Below are 18,161 nucleotides of genomic sequence, written 5' to 3' on the forward strand. Positions count from 1 at the left end.
GCCCCCTCACCGTCCGCCCTGCTCAGAAGTGGTCTCCAGGGGACCAGAGCTGTCTAGAATCTCATCACCCCCACAAGTGTCCACATGTACCTACGTGTGGGCACCTGCCCCGTGGCCCCGGGGGCAGGGGTATGACCCAGTCAGACCCCAAGTTTCTCTGGTGCCCGGCACGTCGGGCCAGAGAAATTTATCGCGGAACACGCCTCGGCCCCCACTGTGGATGAGACCTTGTGCTGAGCGCTGCAGGTGTCAGGGAAGCTGAGGGGCATCTGAACACCATTCCTGCAGCTGGAAACAAGCGTTTGCCTCGCTTTGACCTCACCCAGGGGACAGTCACAGTTTTCGCCTCGTCAGAGGGCCAGCTGTGCTCATTCATAGATGGAATAACGTGATCAACCCTGAAATCCAGCTGCCCTGCCTCGAAGCCTGGCTCTGCCACCTGTTGGCTGGGTGACCTTGGGCAAGTGACTTAACTCTCTGATCAGGTAAAGTCTGATCGTGGTTAGGTTTCCATTTGCTCCCTCTAAAAGGTCCTCACTTTCTAGAGGCATAAGGATGAAAATTATTTTATGTTTAGAAGGGCGTCTGGCCTCTACTCAGTGCCATAAAAGTGTTCGTCGTGATTATGGTCACTTAATGTTTTTCTTTAAATGGAGTTAGCTTAAGTAAAATTTGGAAAGACTTTATATTACGACTATAAATGTAAAATCAGTAGCTGTTAACTGTAAAAATAAATATGAAAAGAATGCACAATTGGGGAAACTTAGGTATGTAGGTTGGTCTTACATCTGCTCCCTCGTCGGGAAGGGGCTAAGGCAAAGGTAGAGGGGTGAAGGCCAGCTCCGGACTAAGAGTTTGAAGTAGTTAGTTTTCACCCCGTGGCTGGCTGCCATTTGCATGGTGATTCCTCTCCAAGTCCTGCTTCTCAAAGTGGGGCCAACATCAGCATCGCCAGGCGGTTCATTAGAAATGCAGATTCCTAGGTCCCGTCCTGGGTCTGCTGAATCAGAACCCACGTCCTAGCAAGGTCTCCAGGTGACCCGTGGGGCTGTTCTGTTTTGAGAAGTTTGGTCTGTAGTCACCGGTGCATGTGGGCCACACTTGGAGTTACGAACAGCAATGTATCAGAATCCAGGTCTCCAAACTCCCTCTGCAGGGCAGCATCCTTAAAGGAGGAGAAGCTCCAACAGGTCTTCACGTACTGTGTGATCTTTGAACAGATTCTTTTTTTTTTTTTTTAAAGATTTTATTTATTTATTTGACAGAGATCACAAGTAGGCAGAGCCGCAGGCAGAGAGAGAGGGGGAAGCAGGCTCCCCGCCCAGCTGAGAGCCCGATGCGGCGCTCAATCACAGAACCCCGAGACCACGACCTGAGACGAAGGCAGAGGCCTTAACCCACTGAGCCACCCAGGTGCCCCTGAACAGATTCTTAACCTCTCTGAGGCTTCCTTTCCTCATCTGCAAGAAGAGACTGATAATGACGCCCTCCCTCCGAGGTGGTTTTTAGGATTATCTGGAGCAGCTGTTCCTTCTGTGTTGGCTGCCCTTGTCTTTGTAGGAGACTTCAGGGCCTGTCCCGGCCTTCTCCAGGGTCTGGCTCCACGTGTGGCCTCTGCCGGGCCCAGCCAGCGCTGCTGGTGGCAGAGGTGTTGGCAGCCGTGCTGTCGGCATCATCACGGCTGCGGTATCTGTTCCCCTGGGTCCCAGTGTGTTAGCCATTAGCCATCTCACAACTCAAAAGAATTTAATCTCTCAAATGTTGACTGTGTGTCACTTGTTTTTTTTTCTGTGTGGGATTTAGTTCCTTCTGATTTTAATTAGATAGGTGTTTGTGGATTGGCTGGCTCACCAGGAAGACACCGGGACTGTTGCGGCAAGTCCCAGATCCTACACGGTAGCACACGTGGCAGTCTGCTTGCTGTGAGGCAGTGAAGGGGGCGGCTGCCTGGGGTCCTGTCCCTCCCTCGGCCAGCCGCAGAGCTAGAGCTCAGCCTGGCCCTGAAGTCTTACCTGGAAACTATGTCTTTGCATTCTCATGGTGGCGCTTCCTGTCCCCTGAGTGACACCATCTGCTGCCCTCCGCACCCAGCTTGAGGACGTTTTATTTTATGCTCAGAACAACCCTATTAGTTAGTTGGATCACCTTGTTCTTATTTTTTTATAATTGAGGAATAATCCCTTTCCGTAAAATTCTCCATTGTAAAGTACGGCGTTCCATGGTTTTTATCGGATCCATAGGGCTGTGTAGCCATCACCACAGTCCATTTAAGAACATTTTCATCACCCCCAAAAGAAACCCTGTCCCGTTAAATGGTCTTTCCCCATTTTTCCCATCTCCCCCAACCCCTAGCAGTCTCCTTTCTGTCTCTACAGATCTGCATATTCTAGACATAGCTCTATCAGTGGGATCATACAGTATGCAGTCTTTTGTGACCGGCTTTTCTCACTTTGCACACCATTTCTGAGTATCAGTATCTGTATCAGTACTTCATGCCTTTCTGTGGCTCCGTGGTGTGCCATTCTACAGAGACAAGTTCCCACTGACAGACATTTGAGCGATTTCTACTTTCTGGCTATTGTGAACAGTGCTGTATGAATGTGTACCTACAGGTGTTTGCGTGATTTCTTGTTCCCATTTTATCGAAGGGGAAACTGAAGCTGGGGTTAAGTAACTTGCCTCAGATTGCATCACAGAAAAGTGCTTGCACAAGGAAAGCCTTGGTTTGGATCCTGTGGAAGAGTGAACTCTGAGGCCCCACCCCAGCCAACCCTTCCTTTTTAGATCTCTGGCCCTCCTGCGGCTAGAACGTGTTCTGGCTGTTGGGTGTGACAGGCCCTGGCCCGGGGACCAGAGAAGTTCAGCTGTGTTCTATGAGGCAGACATCCTGCAGTCAGGTCATTTCCCAGAGCGGCTGGGACTCCTGCAATAGTCAGTGAGCAAGCACCTCTAGATCGGGATTCCCATGTGTGTGGCATCTGTCATGGGCGGTTGCCTGGGCTTTGCTGTAGCCCCTCTGAGCTTGGCCCTGATGGTTTTTGTTTGTTTGTTTGTTTTTAATTTAGATGACAGACAAAGATCACAAGTAGGCAGAGAAACAGGCAGAGAGAGAAGAGGAAGCAGGCTCCCCAGTGAGCAGAGAGCCTGATGCGGGGCTTGATCCCAGGACCCAGGGATCATGACCTGAGCCAAAGGCAGAGGCTTTAACCCACTGAGCCAAGCAAGCGTCCCCCTGACGGGATTTTAACCCAAGTCCCCTTGTCCCTATCAAGACGATCTCCACTGACCCAGCATTCTTAGCACTTGAGGGAAAATGTTCCATGGGTAGCTAGATTCTAAGGATGTCCCTCTGTGCCAGTGACTCCTGAACATGAGGGTGCCTCAGAGATGGAGGGCTTGTTAAAACACAGATGGCTGGAACCTGCTCCCAGAGCTTTGGATTCTGCAGGTCTGGGCTGGGGCCTGAGAATGTGCATTTCTAATAATTCTGGGGTGATGCTGATGCAGTAGGTCCAGGGTTCCCACTTTGAGAACCACTGCGTTGGCCTGGCCCTTGCCACCGAACATGGTCCTGGGACCTGCCTGGTAGATGCAGAATCTCAGGCCCCACTCCCAGACCTGCGGCATCAGAAGACTCACCTTAGCAGGGTCCCCAGGCGTCTGTGTGCATATCGTGGTTCGAGAAGCAATAGCACGGTGCAGAGTTCCCTACCGTGGCTATGGAGTAGAAGTGCCAGGAGACCTTCAGAGGCCCTGGACTCCCAAGCTCCAGCTCCCATTAGTAAGTCAGAGTCTCTGGGAGTGAGACTCAGACATCAGAAGTCTGTGACTCCAGCGTGGCCGAGTGTGAGAACCAGCAGCTAGAGTCCACAGTGGCAGCCAGGAGGGGCCTCCGGGACCGTAAGTTCTAACCCTGGCATTTGACTGAGATGTAAACCAAAGGCAGGAGAGCCACAGCGGCCTGCCCGAGGTCCTACGGCTGGGAAGTGACACGTCCAGGCTCCTGAGTCTGGATCGTTCTTTCACAAGCTCTTTTAATTCCAAGTCCCCTTAGTATATGGCTGCCTCTTAGCTGCTGTTAATATACCCATGTCCACGGGCATCTGTCACACCTTGAAGATGGGTCAGCTCCTTGGAAACGGCCTCCTGTTGTAACTCACAGCAGCCTTCCATGCTGCGTGCACATTGTCCATTCGAGTGATTAGGGCTACATGCCGAAGGCCAGCCCTGTCACTTACTGATCGAGGCCTGTGGTTCCATGCCTCTAGTTCTTCTTCTGACAACGGGGACGGTGATAATAGTACCCATCTGTGGAGCTGTGGTGAGGATTAAGGGTTAATGTGACAATCAGGGACTCGCTCAGGGGAACACTTCATAAACGTTAATTAGTATGTCAGTAATGGGGTGACCTTGAATAAGTCCTGTGACCTTGAGCAGTCCAAGTCCTTTCACTTCTCTGTGACTCTGTTTCCTCCTTTGCTAAATGGAGGTAAACAGAGAACTGACCTCACAGGGTGGTTGTGAGGAGGAGGTGAAATCGTGAGTCTGAAGCCCCAGGCCAGTTTCCTGCACCCAGTTAGCCTCCACAAACAGTGGCTGCGGACTTGTGTCACAGACTGAAAGCCTGAACAAGAGGAAGTTCTGGCTGGGGCAGGCTCTGAGTTGGGCCAGTCCTGAATCTCCAGAGGGAGCATCTAAAATAATGGGGATTGAAGTTTTCTGGGATGTTTTTGTCTGGAGAAAAGCTTATAATATCCCTCATCCTCACTGATGTAAAAGATTGCCATGCCAGGGCAGATACACTATGTGTGAGTAACAGCATGTAGCTCATGAAAGAACTCTCTAATAGTTAAAACCATTCTGTAGAAAGGAAGGGTGAGCTTCCCATCACCAGAGATATTCAGGAACTTTATGCCCTCTGGTGGAGACATTAAGAGAATTTCAGGTCTGAGATCAGAGGCTACATAGTGTTCCCCAAGGTTGCTTATTGCTAAGAATCACCTGGGAATATTTATTAAAAATGCAAATTGCCCAGTGATCATTACAGACACACTAAAGCAGAATTTCAGGGGTAGAAGCCTAGGATTCGCCTTTCCACACGATTCTTACTGGGAAGTTTGGAAAACATGGGCTAAATGACCTCCAGTCTCCTTCTAACTCTGAGAGTCTGTGAAAAAAAGATTATAGGGAAACAAGACGCTATGGGCAGGCTCAGGTCACACTCCCACAGCCTTGGAAGTGCTGCTTCTTGGCCAAGCCTCAGAGCCCATGTGCACGCCAACTTGAGTCCCCAACACTTTCTCCTTTGGGCCTATAACTGGTGGGTAGGGGCTCTGCAACCCTCTCTGCCTCCCCCTACAGGACCCTGTCACCAGGCCCAGCTCTGAGCAGTAAGCCACAGGTCTCCTGTGTGCCATGGCACACTTCCATGTTTCTGAGAAACCAGGAGTCTGACCCAGCCCTCCCAGCTCCCTGCACTCTGTTTTGTTTACTTCTTGAATTTTGCTTGTTTTGCCCTGGTTCTGCCCACCAGTGACTTTTCATTAGGCATTCATTAGGATTAACAAGATAACCTTTAATGAAAGATCTGGGCATTGTGAATAAAAACTGCTTTATTAACACCAACACTATCGTAATTAGAGGTTTAGGGAGATGCATTTTGGCTTTCTCGCAATAATAATTATAATTATGAGAATAATCTTGCTTTGTGTTTATTACAGTGCCTTCCCTCAAGCTTCTCTGTTCTCTGCTGCAGCTCAGATATCAGCGGGTGGTGGCGGGGGCCGTGGGGAAGGTCATGCGTGAAACCAGCTACTGTCCAAATGCTGTTGTTGGTACCCCTGAGTCTCACTTGGGGTCTGTGGGCGTGCACGTACCACCCGGTCACATGAAATGTTTCCGAGCCAGAGCCTTCCTCTCTGAGGACTCACTGAGCAAGGGTGGGGCCCTACGAAATTGTAGGACAGGGTGGGCTCAAACGGGTTGTCCCAGGGTGATTGAAGTCCTCTGGGCCTTTGCATGTGGCTTGGCCCACATCTGGGTTGCCTTCCCTCTCCCGTGCCTCTAGTAATCTCTCATCCGTCAGCATCTAGCATGCATCAAGGGGGACCAACTCTCCAGAATTGCCTGGGACTGAGCAGTGGTCCCCCAGGACACAGGACTTTCAGTGCCAAAACTGGGAACGTTCTGAGCAAACCAGGATAAGCTGGTCACCGTACTGGAATCTTTGCATTCAGATTCTTTGTCCTTCATCATCTTGCCAAAATGCCCTTGAACAATTTACCTATCAAGATGGGGCTCACTTTCTACCCGTGAGGGTAACTCATGGTTATTATGGGAATTTACTGAGTTAATTTTAAGAAGTGCCTATTACCGTGCCCGGCACGTAGTGAATACTCAGTGATGTTAGCTGTGTTTGTTTTGTTGAATCGAGGGAGACCTTTGAGATCCCCTGGCCTCCATGTGGTTCATGAACCCTGTGGGTGGTGACTGCTTGGTCAAACCCCCAGATGTCACCCTCACTTCCTCACGTGGGATGCCTTTCCTTTATGACTGGTGAGCTATTCCCTATACTGTCAGCTGTTCCATAAAGAATGGGATCCCCTTCTTGGTGGCATCCCATGGCTTCTTGAGGATGACTCACCTGCTCCAGTCTGGGTCTTCTGTTCCCTGGGCAGGGTACCCCCTCCATTAGTGATAGCTGTGTCTTCTGGGAGGAGTGCTGCCTGCTCCTGTAAGCTCCGGGGCCCAACGTTGAACTTGGCTCAGGCTTAGCAGGCTTTTCTCTACTGCAGATAGGTGTGGTGGGTAGATATGGTGTCCATCCTCTGCATTAGATCTGAGAAGAATTTCCTTGAGAACAAAAGGTGACTGGCCTCGGTCTCCGGAATCACACTAGAAAGGCTTACTAGAAAGGATTTTTTTAGCCAAGGCCCTGGTTTCCCTTTGCAGTGCTCTACATGGACTCCCATTTCTCTGACTTGGCCCCAAGACAGGCACCTAGGTCCTTCTTAACTCAAGGGGGCAGGATAGTAGAATGGTTAGGACCTGTGGCTTCCTGCACATCTTCACCATCTCAATCTTAGTCTTCTCCTTTTAGCTGTATGACTTTGGGCAAGTCAGTCCCTTGCAGTTTCATCATGTGTACAGCAAGGAAAATTCTTATAAACTAGGACATGTGAAATAATAAGTGGTACTATTTATGGTTATTATTATCCCCGTTCCTGAAGGAATAAACACGAGTTATATTGTTCCTTGTGCACAGGTGGGAAGACTGGGCAGGGCTGAGACCCGTTCCTGCATGTCTGGGTGCCTGGGCCTCCATATTCTTGTCCCAGGAATCATGGAGAACTGTTCCTGAGATCATGGACCTGTTCTCTCAGCAGGGATTGGAGTCCCTATGCAGTGTTAGTGGCTGGTGACGTGGCCTGGATGGGGTGCGTTTGTGTCACGTTCCAGCAGAGCCCTTTGCCATCATTGGGGTACTGTACCCCTCCCACATGCACGCCAGCCTCTGGGAGGCTGTTCTGGGGTCAAAACGTGGATGGAACAGATGGCATCCCTAAGAACAAAAAAAAAATCCTAGGGAAATCTCTAGGCAAAGTGGGGAGCAGTGCCTGGCACACAGTAGGGCTGTTACGGAAAAGAAAGGAGAGCAGCAGGCGTGAATACGTTCTAGGCCCTCCAGACCTTCAGAAGGTGGCGGGGGTGGGCGGTGGCACATGCGTCTGTGATATAGGTCAGTCGACCAGATGAGGGTGCTGAAGCCCGGGCTGCTTGAATTAGGGACTGGAGAAGGGGAGTGTGTGTGGTCAGGATGCTGCGTGGGTGGCCCAGGTGGCAGAAAGGAGGTTGTGGGCTGGGCATTCCTGGGCTGCTGTCTCAGGGAAGACTGCTGCTTTGATGACCCTTGGAAATAACTCAGATGGCCTTATGGCTTTGCGTCTCTTCTGCCTCCATCATGAGCACTTTCTCTCCCGACTGTACAATTGATTGTACAATTGACTGTACAATTGTACCGTGCAATTGATTCTTGGTGCCTGAATCCTGAAAGTTCCATCTCCTAGCTTTTGCTCTGCTCCAATAACAAGAGAATTTCTTTCTTTTCTGGGTCTTTTTTATTTCTTTTATTGAAGAGGAGCTGGCTGCCCTCAGTTTATACTTGAATTTGCCAGGTTATTTTTTCCAATAAAAGCAGTTTTTATGATAAATTAACTTTTCTATTTTAAAAGTAAAATATCAGTATATATGCTTGAGAAATATTTTTATTGAAGTAGAGGGTGGTACTTTGCCTGTTTTATGTAAAAGAAACATCGGGACTGTAAGTAATCACCAATTGCTCCAATCCTTTGTAATAACTGGTTAACATTGTGGTTATTTGGCTCTTTCCCAGGCATATGTACTTTTTTACTTAGTTTTACAAGTGTTATAGAGTGCATATATTTTTTTTATTCTGCTTTTAAAAATGCTATAACTTGAATTATTAAACAAGAAAAACAATGGACAAACGTAGGTCTACAATACTACTTAAGAAAGTCTACCGACATTGGAGAGGGTGGGGGAGAAATGCCCGAACGCCAGATAGAAAAAAGGCAAGAGATGTGAACAGGATCTGTCACAGGGGAAATAAAAATGGGTAATTACCCATGAATGATAATCCATCTCATTATTGAAAGACTTGCTGATTAAAAGCAAGGGATACCATTTCCCCTGATTATATTAGCAAAGATTTTTTTTTAATGATCCTCTTACTTATTGGATAGGATGTATGTTAATTGGCATAAATACTCTGGAAAGCAGTTTGACAATACATGGGGAGCCATATGTTTATTTGTTTACTAATTATATTTTTCCGCTTGCAAACACCGTATGTTCTTTTCTTATCTCTTCATTTTTAAAAATTGAATTATGTTGAGAACTTTAAATAATAAAGATAACTTTTTATTTATTTATTTATTTATAAGAGTGCGCCTGAGCTGGAGAGGCAGAGAGATGGGGAGAGAAACTCTCAAGCGTGGAGCCCAACGTAGGGCTCGATCTCATACTCCTGAGATCATGACCTGAGCCAAAACCAGGAGTCAGACACTTATCCAACTGAGCAACCCAGGTGCCCCAAAGATAACTTTTTTTAAAGTTTATTTATTTAAGTAATCTCTATACCAAACAGGGACTTAAACTCATAATCCTGCAATCAAGAGTTGTATGCTCAACAAACTGAGCCAGCCAGGCACCCCTGAACATAGCTCTTTATCCTATCTGTAAATCCTTTTCGCAATATGTTGCCTTATTTTTTTTTAAACATCCAGGTGTGCTATGTGGTTTATACAGTAGGTCTGTTGATCTGTTCATTGTGATTCTGTTACTGCTCATAGGTGACTTTCTAGTCATCTTCGCTTAGGAGGTTGTGTAAATATTAAATTCTGTTCACTTGTGATTTTTTTGTTTGACTTCAAAAATATTTCAAGTGTAATTCTCTCTAGAATTTACTTCTGATTCTTTTTTTTTTTTCTTAAATAGGGAAGAGGGGGAGGTCAGAGGGAGAAGGAGAGAGAGAGAATCTTAAGCAGGCTCCATGACGTGGGACTTGATTTCACAACTCTGAGATCATGACCTGAACTGAAATCAAGAGTCCAACCCCAAACTGACTGAGCCACCCAGGTGTCCTAAGTTTGCTTTGATTCTTAGGTTAATTGAGAGTCTCTTTTGTTTTCCCAGAATTCTTAACTGGCTGTTGTGATATCAGTTATTAATCCTTCCCTTCCCCAATTTATTTATGAGGTCTCCTTTGGTGTTTATTAAATTGTAACATGTTTTTTATAGGCTACATTTTCCAAACTATTTTCTTTCTATAATACATTTTTCCTGTTGCCCTCTGTTGTAGTTATTGTAGCCTTAAAATATTGGTCATCCCCTTACCTTCTCCTCTCTTAGGGAGCCTTGCTTGCTTAATTCCCTAGCTGAAATTTAAAAGCATTTCAATAAATGGTTTTGGGTTTTAAAGTTAAAAAACTAAAAAACTTTCTGGATTTTCAGTAGGAATTGCATTAAACAATCTATAAAGTGATTTTTTTTTAAAGATTTTATTTATTTATTTGACAGAGATCACAAGTAGGCAGAGAGGCAGGCAGAGAGAAAGAGGGAGAAGCAGGCTCCCCACTGAGCAGAGAGCCCGATGCGGGACTCCATCCCAGGACCCTGAGATCATGACCTGAGCTGAAGGCAGAGGCTTTAACCCACTGAGCCACCCAGGTGCCCCTATAAAGTGATTTCTGAAACAAATCACTATCATTTCAATTTTTGTCACTAGCGAGCATGTTCTGTATGTTCACATCCAGTCTATTCTTTTTAGCATTTCTTAATTTTTTGAAAATTTAAATTCAATTTAGTTGACATAGAGTGTATTATTAGTTTCAGGAGTAAAAGTGCTTCATCAGTTGGATGTAACAGTGCTCATTCCGTCACATGCCCTCATTAACACCCATCACCCTTTTAGCTCATCCCCCGCAGGCACCTTCCGTCTGGCTACCCTCAGTTTGGTCCCATGAGTCTCCTATGGTTTGTCTCCCTCTCTGATTTCATCTTATTTTACTTTTTCTTCCCTTCCCCTATGTTCATCTGTTTTGTTTCTTAAATTCCATATATGAGTGAGATCCTATGGTATTTGTCTTTCTGTGATTGACTTATTTCGCTTAGCATAATACCTTCTAGTTCCAAAGATATCTTTGTGCACTTTTCTCCTTAATATTGGTTAGATACATTTTCCACTCTGGTTATCTCTATATATTTCATATTATTATTGCTGTTTGAAGTAGGCTTTTTAAAAATTATATTTTATTGCTGACATGTGGGACGACTACTGAATTTTGCGTATGTATTTTGATTAGCCACTTTGCTGAGACCTTTTTAATTTGTGTAGTTTGTCAGATGACTGCTTTGGTTTTTTGAGGTTACGCAGTCATTTCATATGTGCATGATAATCATTCTGTCTGTTTCCAGTGTTTGTGTCTTTTGTTTCTTTGGCCAAAACTTCCAAGATCATATTCAGCGATACTGGTGATGGAAGGCATCCTTTATTTTGCTCTTTGCTTTCAAGGGAAAGCTTCTGACATTTTCCTTGATGTTGCCTCTAGCTTGAATGAGATCTGTCGCTTTTACCCAAAGGGGCTGCTATAATTTACAACCACAACTAAATTCTTTTCTAGCTCTAGCCCATTGCACATCTGGCACAAAGTACTAGGAGACTAATTGTTTGGATGTGTTTGTTCTTTCTAGAATCCCTAGCCTCCTCCAAACTTTGAGCCCACAGCGCTAGTCTGTTTCCAGCCCTTGATCTCCCTCTACCGAAAGCCTGACTTCCAGGGGATTCATTCCTCCCTAGCAAGACCTCAGACCCTCTTCTGTCAGCCCTACTGGCTGATGTAAGAGCCAGTGCCTGACATTGGACAGTGGCAGGGCTAGAGTCACTCATGCCGACTCCCCAGTGAGCTCAGAGCCCCACTTGGGGCTCTACCCCACAACCCCAAGACCATGACCTGGGCCGAAATCAAGAGCCAGATGCTTAACCAACCAAGCCACCCAGGTGCCCTCAGACACTTCTTAATAGCATGCCCTATAGAAGACACCTATGGATTCTCAGTTGTCTAGACTTCTGCCCTTGCCCATCTGTCCCCTTTCTTTTCCCAGCCCAGCTCTGTGAGGTTGCCAGTCCCCCTACTTTACCCTCCGAGCATGCTGGGACACTGCCGGCTCTGTGCTCTGGAGGTCTTCCCAGTCCAGTGGGAAAGCAGACAAAAAACAAGGCTACCATGGCACAAGATGAAGAGGTCTCATTCCTGCTCTGAGACTCCAAGCCTGGAGCCACTAACTGCCTAGAGCAGCCAGAAAAGGTTTTTAGAGGAGGTGGCATTTGAGCTGCTCCTAGAACAAGAGTAGAAATTCTATGAGGTGGTTGAGGGAGAAGGGCTTCAATTATGATTTTTTTTTTTAATGATTCTATCCATTTATCTGACAGAGAGAGAGATCACAAGTAGGCAGAGAGGCAGGCAAGAGGGGAAGGGGGAAGCAGGCTCCCCGCTGAGCAGAGAGCCCAATGTGGGGCTCAATCCCAGAACCCCGAGATCATGACCTGAGCCGAAGGCAGAGGCTTAACCCACTGAGACACCCAGGCACCCCCCAATTATGAATATTTTGACAGACTTTCCATTTACTGTTGCTGTTCAGAATGGGATCTATAAAAACTACTTATCATTACTGGCATGTAGGAATATTAACTAAATTTTGCATATTTATTTTGGAGCAATCTTTAAAGGCTTAGGGGCCCAGGGGAGTCCAGCCTCTTTGGGGCCAAGACAAGTTTGCAGAGAGACTGGTCAGTGCTGTCTGAGTTGGTTAGTGCTCCTGAGGTTCATGGGTTGGAGGAGGGTGATCCCAGTAGTGGGGATGGTTCAGGAAGATTTCCAAAGAGGTGGGATGGAAGCTGGCCTTGAAGCATAGAGAGGATTTGGGTAGAGTGGGAAGGGGAGGGTGAAGTGGAGGAGGGTGTTAGAAACGGCATCCCCACCCCCACTGCACACCTGCCAGGCATTTTGTTAGCACGTTGAGTCTTTTTCATATTTAACTTTCCTGACAACTCTGCTTGGTCGATGGTTCCAAACCCACGGTTCTGGGTGCCAGAGAGAGAGGGCTATGACCCATGGTGATGAGGGCACTTGGGAGAGGGAGGGCAGAATTCTGAGCCTGGCCCAGGGGAGACGGGCCAGAGAGAAAGGAGGTGGGGAGCAGAGGCAGGGTCGGGGGCCTCATGGTGTGGGGCGAGTCCCCAAGCAGCCAGGGCTGACTCTGCTCTGTCTCTGCTCTCTGGCTGCAGATCTGGCCGAGTGCAAACTGGTTTCCTTCCCCATTGGCATCTACAAGGTCCTGCGGAATGTCACCGACCAGATCCACCTCATCACGCTGGCCAACAACGAGCTCAAGTCCCTCACCAGCAAGTTCATGACCACGTTCTGTCAGCTCCGAGGTAGGCCCTGCTTGGCCCCGCTGGGAGGGCATGGCCAGCCCTTGGCCCTCAGGTGCCAGCTCTGTGTGGACAGTGTCCACTCGGGCCAGGGCCCGGTCAGCTAGACTCTGGAAATCATTCCGGGGAGAGGCTTCGAGGCTGGAACCATGTCGTCCCTATGGCCTGGAGGACTGTAAGCATTGCTCCTCTGGCTGGCTGGCTGTGAATCAGATCAACCGATGGTCAAGGGTGTGGGGTCCCGGAGTGACTATCTTGTTCAGAGCAGACCAGAGGACAGTGTGGGGCCCTGACGCCCATAAGTAGTTATTTCTCAGTAGGCTTGAACCAGTCCTCTTTGTACCCTGCCACCCTAGCCCTGGTTTCCTGCATGCCTAGCGGCCGGCATGTAGCATCATGGATTCTCTTGAAACAGCTTCTCTGGCTGGGCGAGCCAGGTGTGGTGGCTGCTGCAGTGCCTGCTCTGCTCTTCCCTGCAGAGCAGCCCCTCTACCTTCCACGAGAGTCCCCTGCCGCTCGGTGAGCCATGGGTGGGAAAACTGAGGAGGGCCCAGGGAGCAGAGGAGAGGCAACTCCTGCCTTCTGGAATTCTGTCTGGTAGGGGCATGAGACAGGTCAGGGCCTGTTGCAAGAAACCAGTAAGTCACATGCTGATGCAGCAGGAGGTCGTGCACAGGCATACCTCACACGGCTGATTCCAGGCCTTGTAGGGGAGGTGAGGGCATCGGGCAGAGCCCCGAGGGGAGAGGGAGGCATGACTTGGCAAACGCAGCCCGGGGACAAGAAGCAGGTGGTGTAAGGCTTGGGAACAGTCTACAGGCAGGGCCTGGAAAGGCCACCGGCTAGCTGCACACAAGTGGCCCAGTGGGGAGGGATTGGTCTGTGTTGTCATTTCTGAGTGATGCTCACAGGCCTCGCTGCTTTGGGGCCTAAACCCCTGGGGGGGTGGAGTGGATCCTAGGGCAGCACTTGGCTCCCTGGAGGCACCCTGGGCACTTTGAACCAGGCTAACTTTCCCCATCTTCTGCCCTTTTCTCGTGGCTGCTTCTCTGCACCGGCAAGAGGGGCCCTCAAAGCCTGCAGGCCCCGTGGACCACTATGCTTGGCCCTGGTGGAAATTAGGATCATCTGGGGCAATTTTCCACAAACATAGTCACCTTAGCTCTACCCCATGGCCAGTTGAGCCAGAATGTCTGAGTATGGGCCTGGGCCTTGTGAGCGCGTTTTAAAACCTGTTCCAGTCATTCTGAAATGCCGAAGCTGAGGCCATGGCTCGGGTTATACATGCAGATACCTAAGACACTAGCGTGTGAGCGATGAGCATCAGGACTTGAGCTTGGGCGGCGGGTGGGGGGGACTGTGACAAACTAAAACACACCCCACTTAGCTTCAGCCAGATATGCCACGAGAATGTTCTGTTTTATTCAGTAGAAGCTAGAGAGAGGGGCTTAATGGGGACTGTACCAGTTTTTATATAGTCTGGAAGCCGATAAAACTCCTGCATGGTGGATCCAGCCCGTGGGCTGTAAGTTGGAAGACTCTCCCATGGTTGGAGACGTTTCTGCCACGTCCTTTGGTGGCTGGGGAAGGAAAGTCAGGGAGAGGAGGCTTGTTAGGAATCTCAGAGCCACACACCCACATGCTCCACCGTGCAGGCTAGGGCTGTCTTTCTGGGCCCTCCTGCAGTACCCCTTGGGTCCCCTAGAGATGTTTGCTTCCCAGAGGAGAGTAGAAGGATCAAAACTGCATGGCGGGGCTTGGCAGGGACCTCCAGGAAGGCCAGCCAGCTAACACCCGAATTCGCTTGTGTTTCCCTTCATTCCGCTTTCCCTTGGGTCCCTGCCGTGTTCCAGGTGTGTGTCTGGAGGCTGGGGAAGAGACTGGTAGGCCAGGGTGTCCCTTAAGGAGCCCAGGATCTCCTGTGCACTGGTATGGACGGCGTGCTGAGGCCGCTGGGAAGGAAACGTTGCCATGCTCCCTGTGGCATGAGTGGCGTGGGCAGCAGGTGGGCATGGAAAGCAAGGACTTTCAAAGGACTTGACATTTGGCAGCGCCTTGGGGGACGAATAAGTAGGCCCTCTCTAGGGGGCACGGTGACACATGCCAGAGAAACGCGCCTGGAGCCCCGCACCTTTGTGCCTTCACTACAGAATTGTTTCTCATAATACCCTTCCGGTCAGACGTCCGTTCAAGGATGCAGTTTGCACTCCCCCCGTGTGGCTGGCCGCCCTCCCCCACGCCGCCCTGATCACAAAGGGAAAGCTGTGCTGTGCACAGTCATTGGACCTCACAGAGGTGGCGGTGGCGGTGGCAGCAGCCGATGGTGGGCTGGTGACCAGGGGCAGGGAGGGGCTGGAGCTGAGAGCCGCACCTGGCTCCCCGAGCGATGGCCCTGGGCCCCAGCCAGGATTTGTGGTTTCTCTTTCAAATCGAAAAAATGCTCCCCTCCCCCTTTATGTATGAAGGGAGAGCTTGAATAAGGCTTTGCTGGCTTGCCAGCTTCCTCTTCTTGGTTCTTGACAGAGGAGGCAGACTGCCTCGGTGCTGAGGAGAAAGCCACCTGCCACATTGTCTCCGGTGGGCGCCCTGGGGACTGGCTTCTGTCAGGCTCATAGCCCCCTCAGAGTTGGGTCATCTTTAAATGACTCCATCATCTTGATGCCCTTCACCCATGTTCTAGAAGAAGAAAGCAAAACCCAAGAAAGCCCGCGGCACCAATGGAATCTGTGCAAAGAGCAGGTGCGCCCTATGGAGGGTGTCTCATTGTCTGACTCCGGCTCCTCTGTTCCCTGTTCTCCCAGGTGCCCGTCTCCCCACTTCCTCCCAATGTGAGCCATTCAGCTCTTCTTATGACTGGGCCCAGGGCCTGCACACCTGTGGAAATCCACAAAAGCCACCCAGATGAGAAGCAGAGGCTGTGTATTCAGAACTGGCTCTGGTGCGGTGGTGGGGGGTGGGGAGCCAGCAGCTGTCACCGGCATCTGGCAGAGACTCAAAGGCAGGCAGAGGAGTGGGATAAAAGGGAAGAGGATAAAAGGGAAGGCTGTGCTCCGCTTGCAGGGGAGAGGAGAGCTGGAGGCAGGCCAGCTCGCAGCAAGCGGCCCATGGGATTGGTTTGGGTACATTTTTGCCTTTCTCCAGTTGACCCGAAGTTGGACATTGGAACAAGAATTAGGGAGACTGTCTGTTGGTAATCAAGTCCTGGCCATTTTGGGGGCTGATTGTTCTGGGAGTCATAGCTGGCTTCCTGGAGAGACTGCCGTCTGAGTCCCTGTGAGTGTGAGTGAGAGCAGACTGGCAGCCAGGGCCGGTTCCCACAGAGGCTGGGTTGGTTCCCTGGGTGGGGGGCTGCAGGGTGGGGGTCGGCGTGCTGTCTTCATAAGCGACCTGGCTGCTGTCTGTGTGTCTGTTCAGTTGCTCACAGCCGGCCTCTCAGCTCTGTGCAGCAGGTCCTCGGGAGCACCTTTTGTGGCCTGACTGTGGGCACGGACACGTGAGTAGTAACCTGAGGGTCCAGATTTGCGGAGCACTTAGCCCTCAAAGCTTCTCGCGGAGGGACTGACATGTGTCATCTCAGTTAACCCTCCTAGCACCAGCCATCTGGGGTGGACAGAATGACAAAGACCTAGACGTGGTCCTTGAGGAGTCCCCAGTCTCTCAGGGGAGGCGGGTATGGAAGCAGACCGCCACCTAAGCCCCGAGGGGTGGCACGGCAAGTGTGGTTGGCAGGCTGAGGAGGCGAAAGTCAGGGCTGCCTCGTGTGCGAGCATCGGGTCGCTGCGGCCGCCAGAACAGAACACCGCCGCCCAGGCCTCCACCAACAGACATTCATTGCCCGCAGTCCTGGCAGCTGGGAGTCAGACATCAAGGAGTCGGAAGGTTGGGTTTCTTCAGAAAAGACCTCGCCTCCCAACACAGTCACACTGTGAGGTGCAAGGGGCTAGGGCTTCAACACAGGAACTGGGTGGGGGGGGGCACCAAGACGAGGGGCTGGGCTGTTCGGTGTTCAAAGCATGGACACCCAGTTCTGGGGCTTGCTGTCTCCTGTTTTCCTCTGATCCTACTCTCTCTTCCCCTGTGACTGTGGTTGGAGGCGGCCACTGGGGAGCCCCGCAGGAGATCAGGGGGTGAGAGAGAAGCAGAGAAGCAGCTCAGTGAATACCTCCCATGAGGCCCACCTCATCCCGAGGTCACTTCCCTTGAGGCAACCTCCACATGACTGTCTCATCCCAGGGTTGCTGTGGGTGGTGACAGCTCCCTGCTCCGTACCCGGGGTTCCTGCACGATCCTTTAACATTCCCCTATAGCTCCCTATGCCTTTGTAAACAGCTCCTTGCAAATAAAGCCTTCATGATTGTCCTAATTGGAGGGTGCCATCTGTTCCTGGTTGGGGTCCTGACTAAGGCTCTTTGCCACTTATTAGCTCTCTAAGCCTGGGCAGGTTGTTGAATGGCCCTGTGCCTCAGTTTCCCCCTTAGTATCATGGAATGATGACGGTAAAGTCTTTACCTCATAGGGCTCCTGTGCAGATTGGCTGAGTTCATCTGTGCATACCCCTGGGGTGGGGCGCTACAGCTCCAGCACCTTCCACCACAGGACTTGGTCCACAGCAGCCGGTGTTCAAAATGACGCGCTGAGTGGCGAATGAGCGACTTCCCATCAACTGGTGCGTGGAGTAATGACCCCTACCACAGATGTCCACGTCCTAGTTCTCACCACCTGTGACTCTGTTATCTTATGCAGCAAAAGAGACTTTGCGGATGAGAATAAGCTGAGGACCTGGACTTGGAGAGAGATCCCGGGTTAAGTGAGAGGGGCGTGGATGTCCTCCCGAGGGTCTTCACGAGGAGGCAGGAGGGTCCGAGAAGGAGACAGGATGGTAGAAGCAGAGATTGGAGCGGTATGGCCTCAAGGGCCTAGAAGCCAGGAAGGTCAAGGCACGGACTCTCCTCTAGAAACTCCAGACCATACATAGCTCTGTAACGTGCTTGTAGTCCTCTGAGACAGACCGTGGTCTTCTGAGCTCCAGAGCTGTAAGAAGAGAAGCGGGTCTTGTTTTTACGCTGCCTAGTTTGTAGTCATTCGTCACAACAGAGTGGCAGGGGCCTCCTGCCTCAGTGTCCCCACTTTGCTTGCTTTTTCTGTTCTC

The 18,161-nt window shown here is 50.1% G+C and overlaps 1 protein-coding gene across 8 annotated transcripts in view; it reads left to right on the forward strand.

Moving 5' to 3' along the window:
* LRRC20 (leucine rich repeat containing 20) overlaps window positions 1-18,161 on the forward strand; it is a 111,254-nt gene that overhangs the window by 53,278 nt on the left and 39,815 nt on the right. For all 8 annotated transcript variants that reach the window (XM_059170033.1, XM_059170029.1, XM_059170032.1 and 5 more), the window contains one exon: window positions 12,866-13,015. In XM_059170033.1, coding sequence (XP_059026016.1) covers window positions 12,866-13,015 — 150 coding nt within the window. The remainder of the gene's footprint in view (window positions 1-12,865; window positions 13,016-18,161) is intronic.

Source organism: Mustela lutreola, chromosome 4 (assembly GCF_030435805.1).
Source record: "Mustela lutreola isolate mMusLut2 chromosome 4, mMusLut2.pri, whole genome shotgun sequence".
NCBI lineage: Eukaryota > Metazoa > Chordata > Mammalia > Carnivora > Mustelidae > Mustela > Mustela lutreola.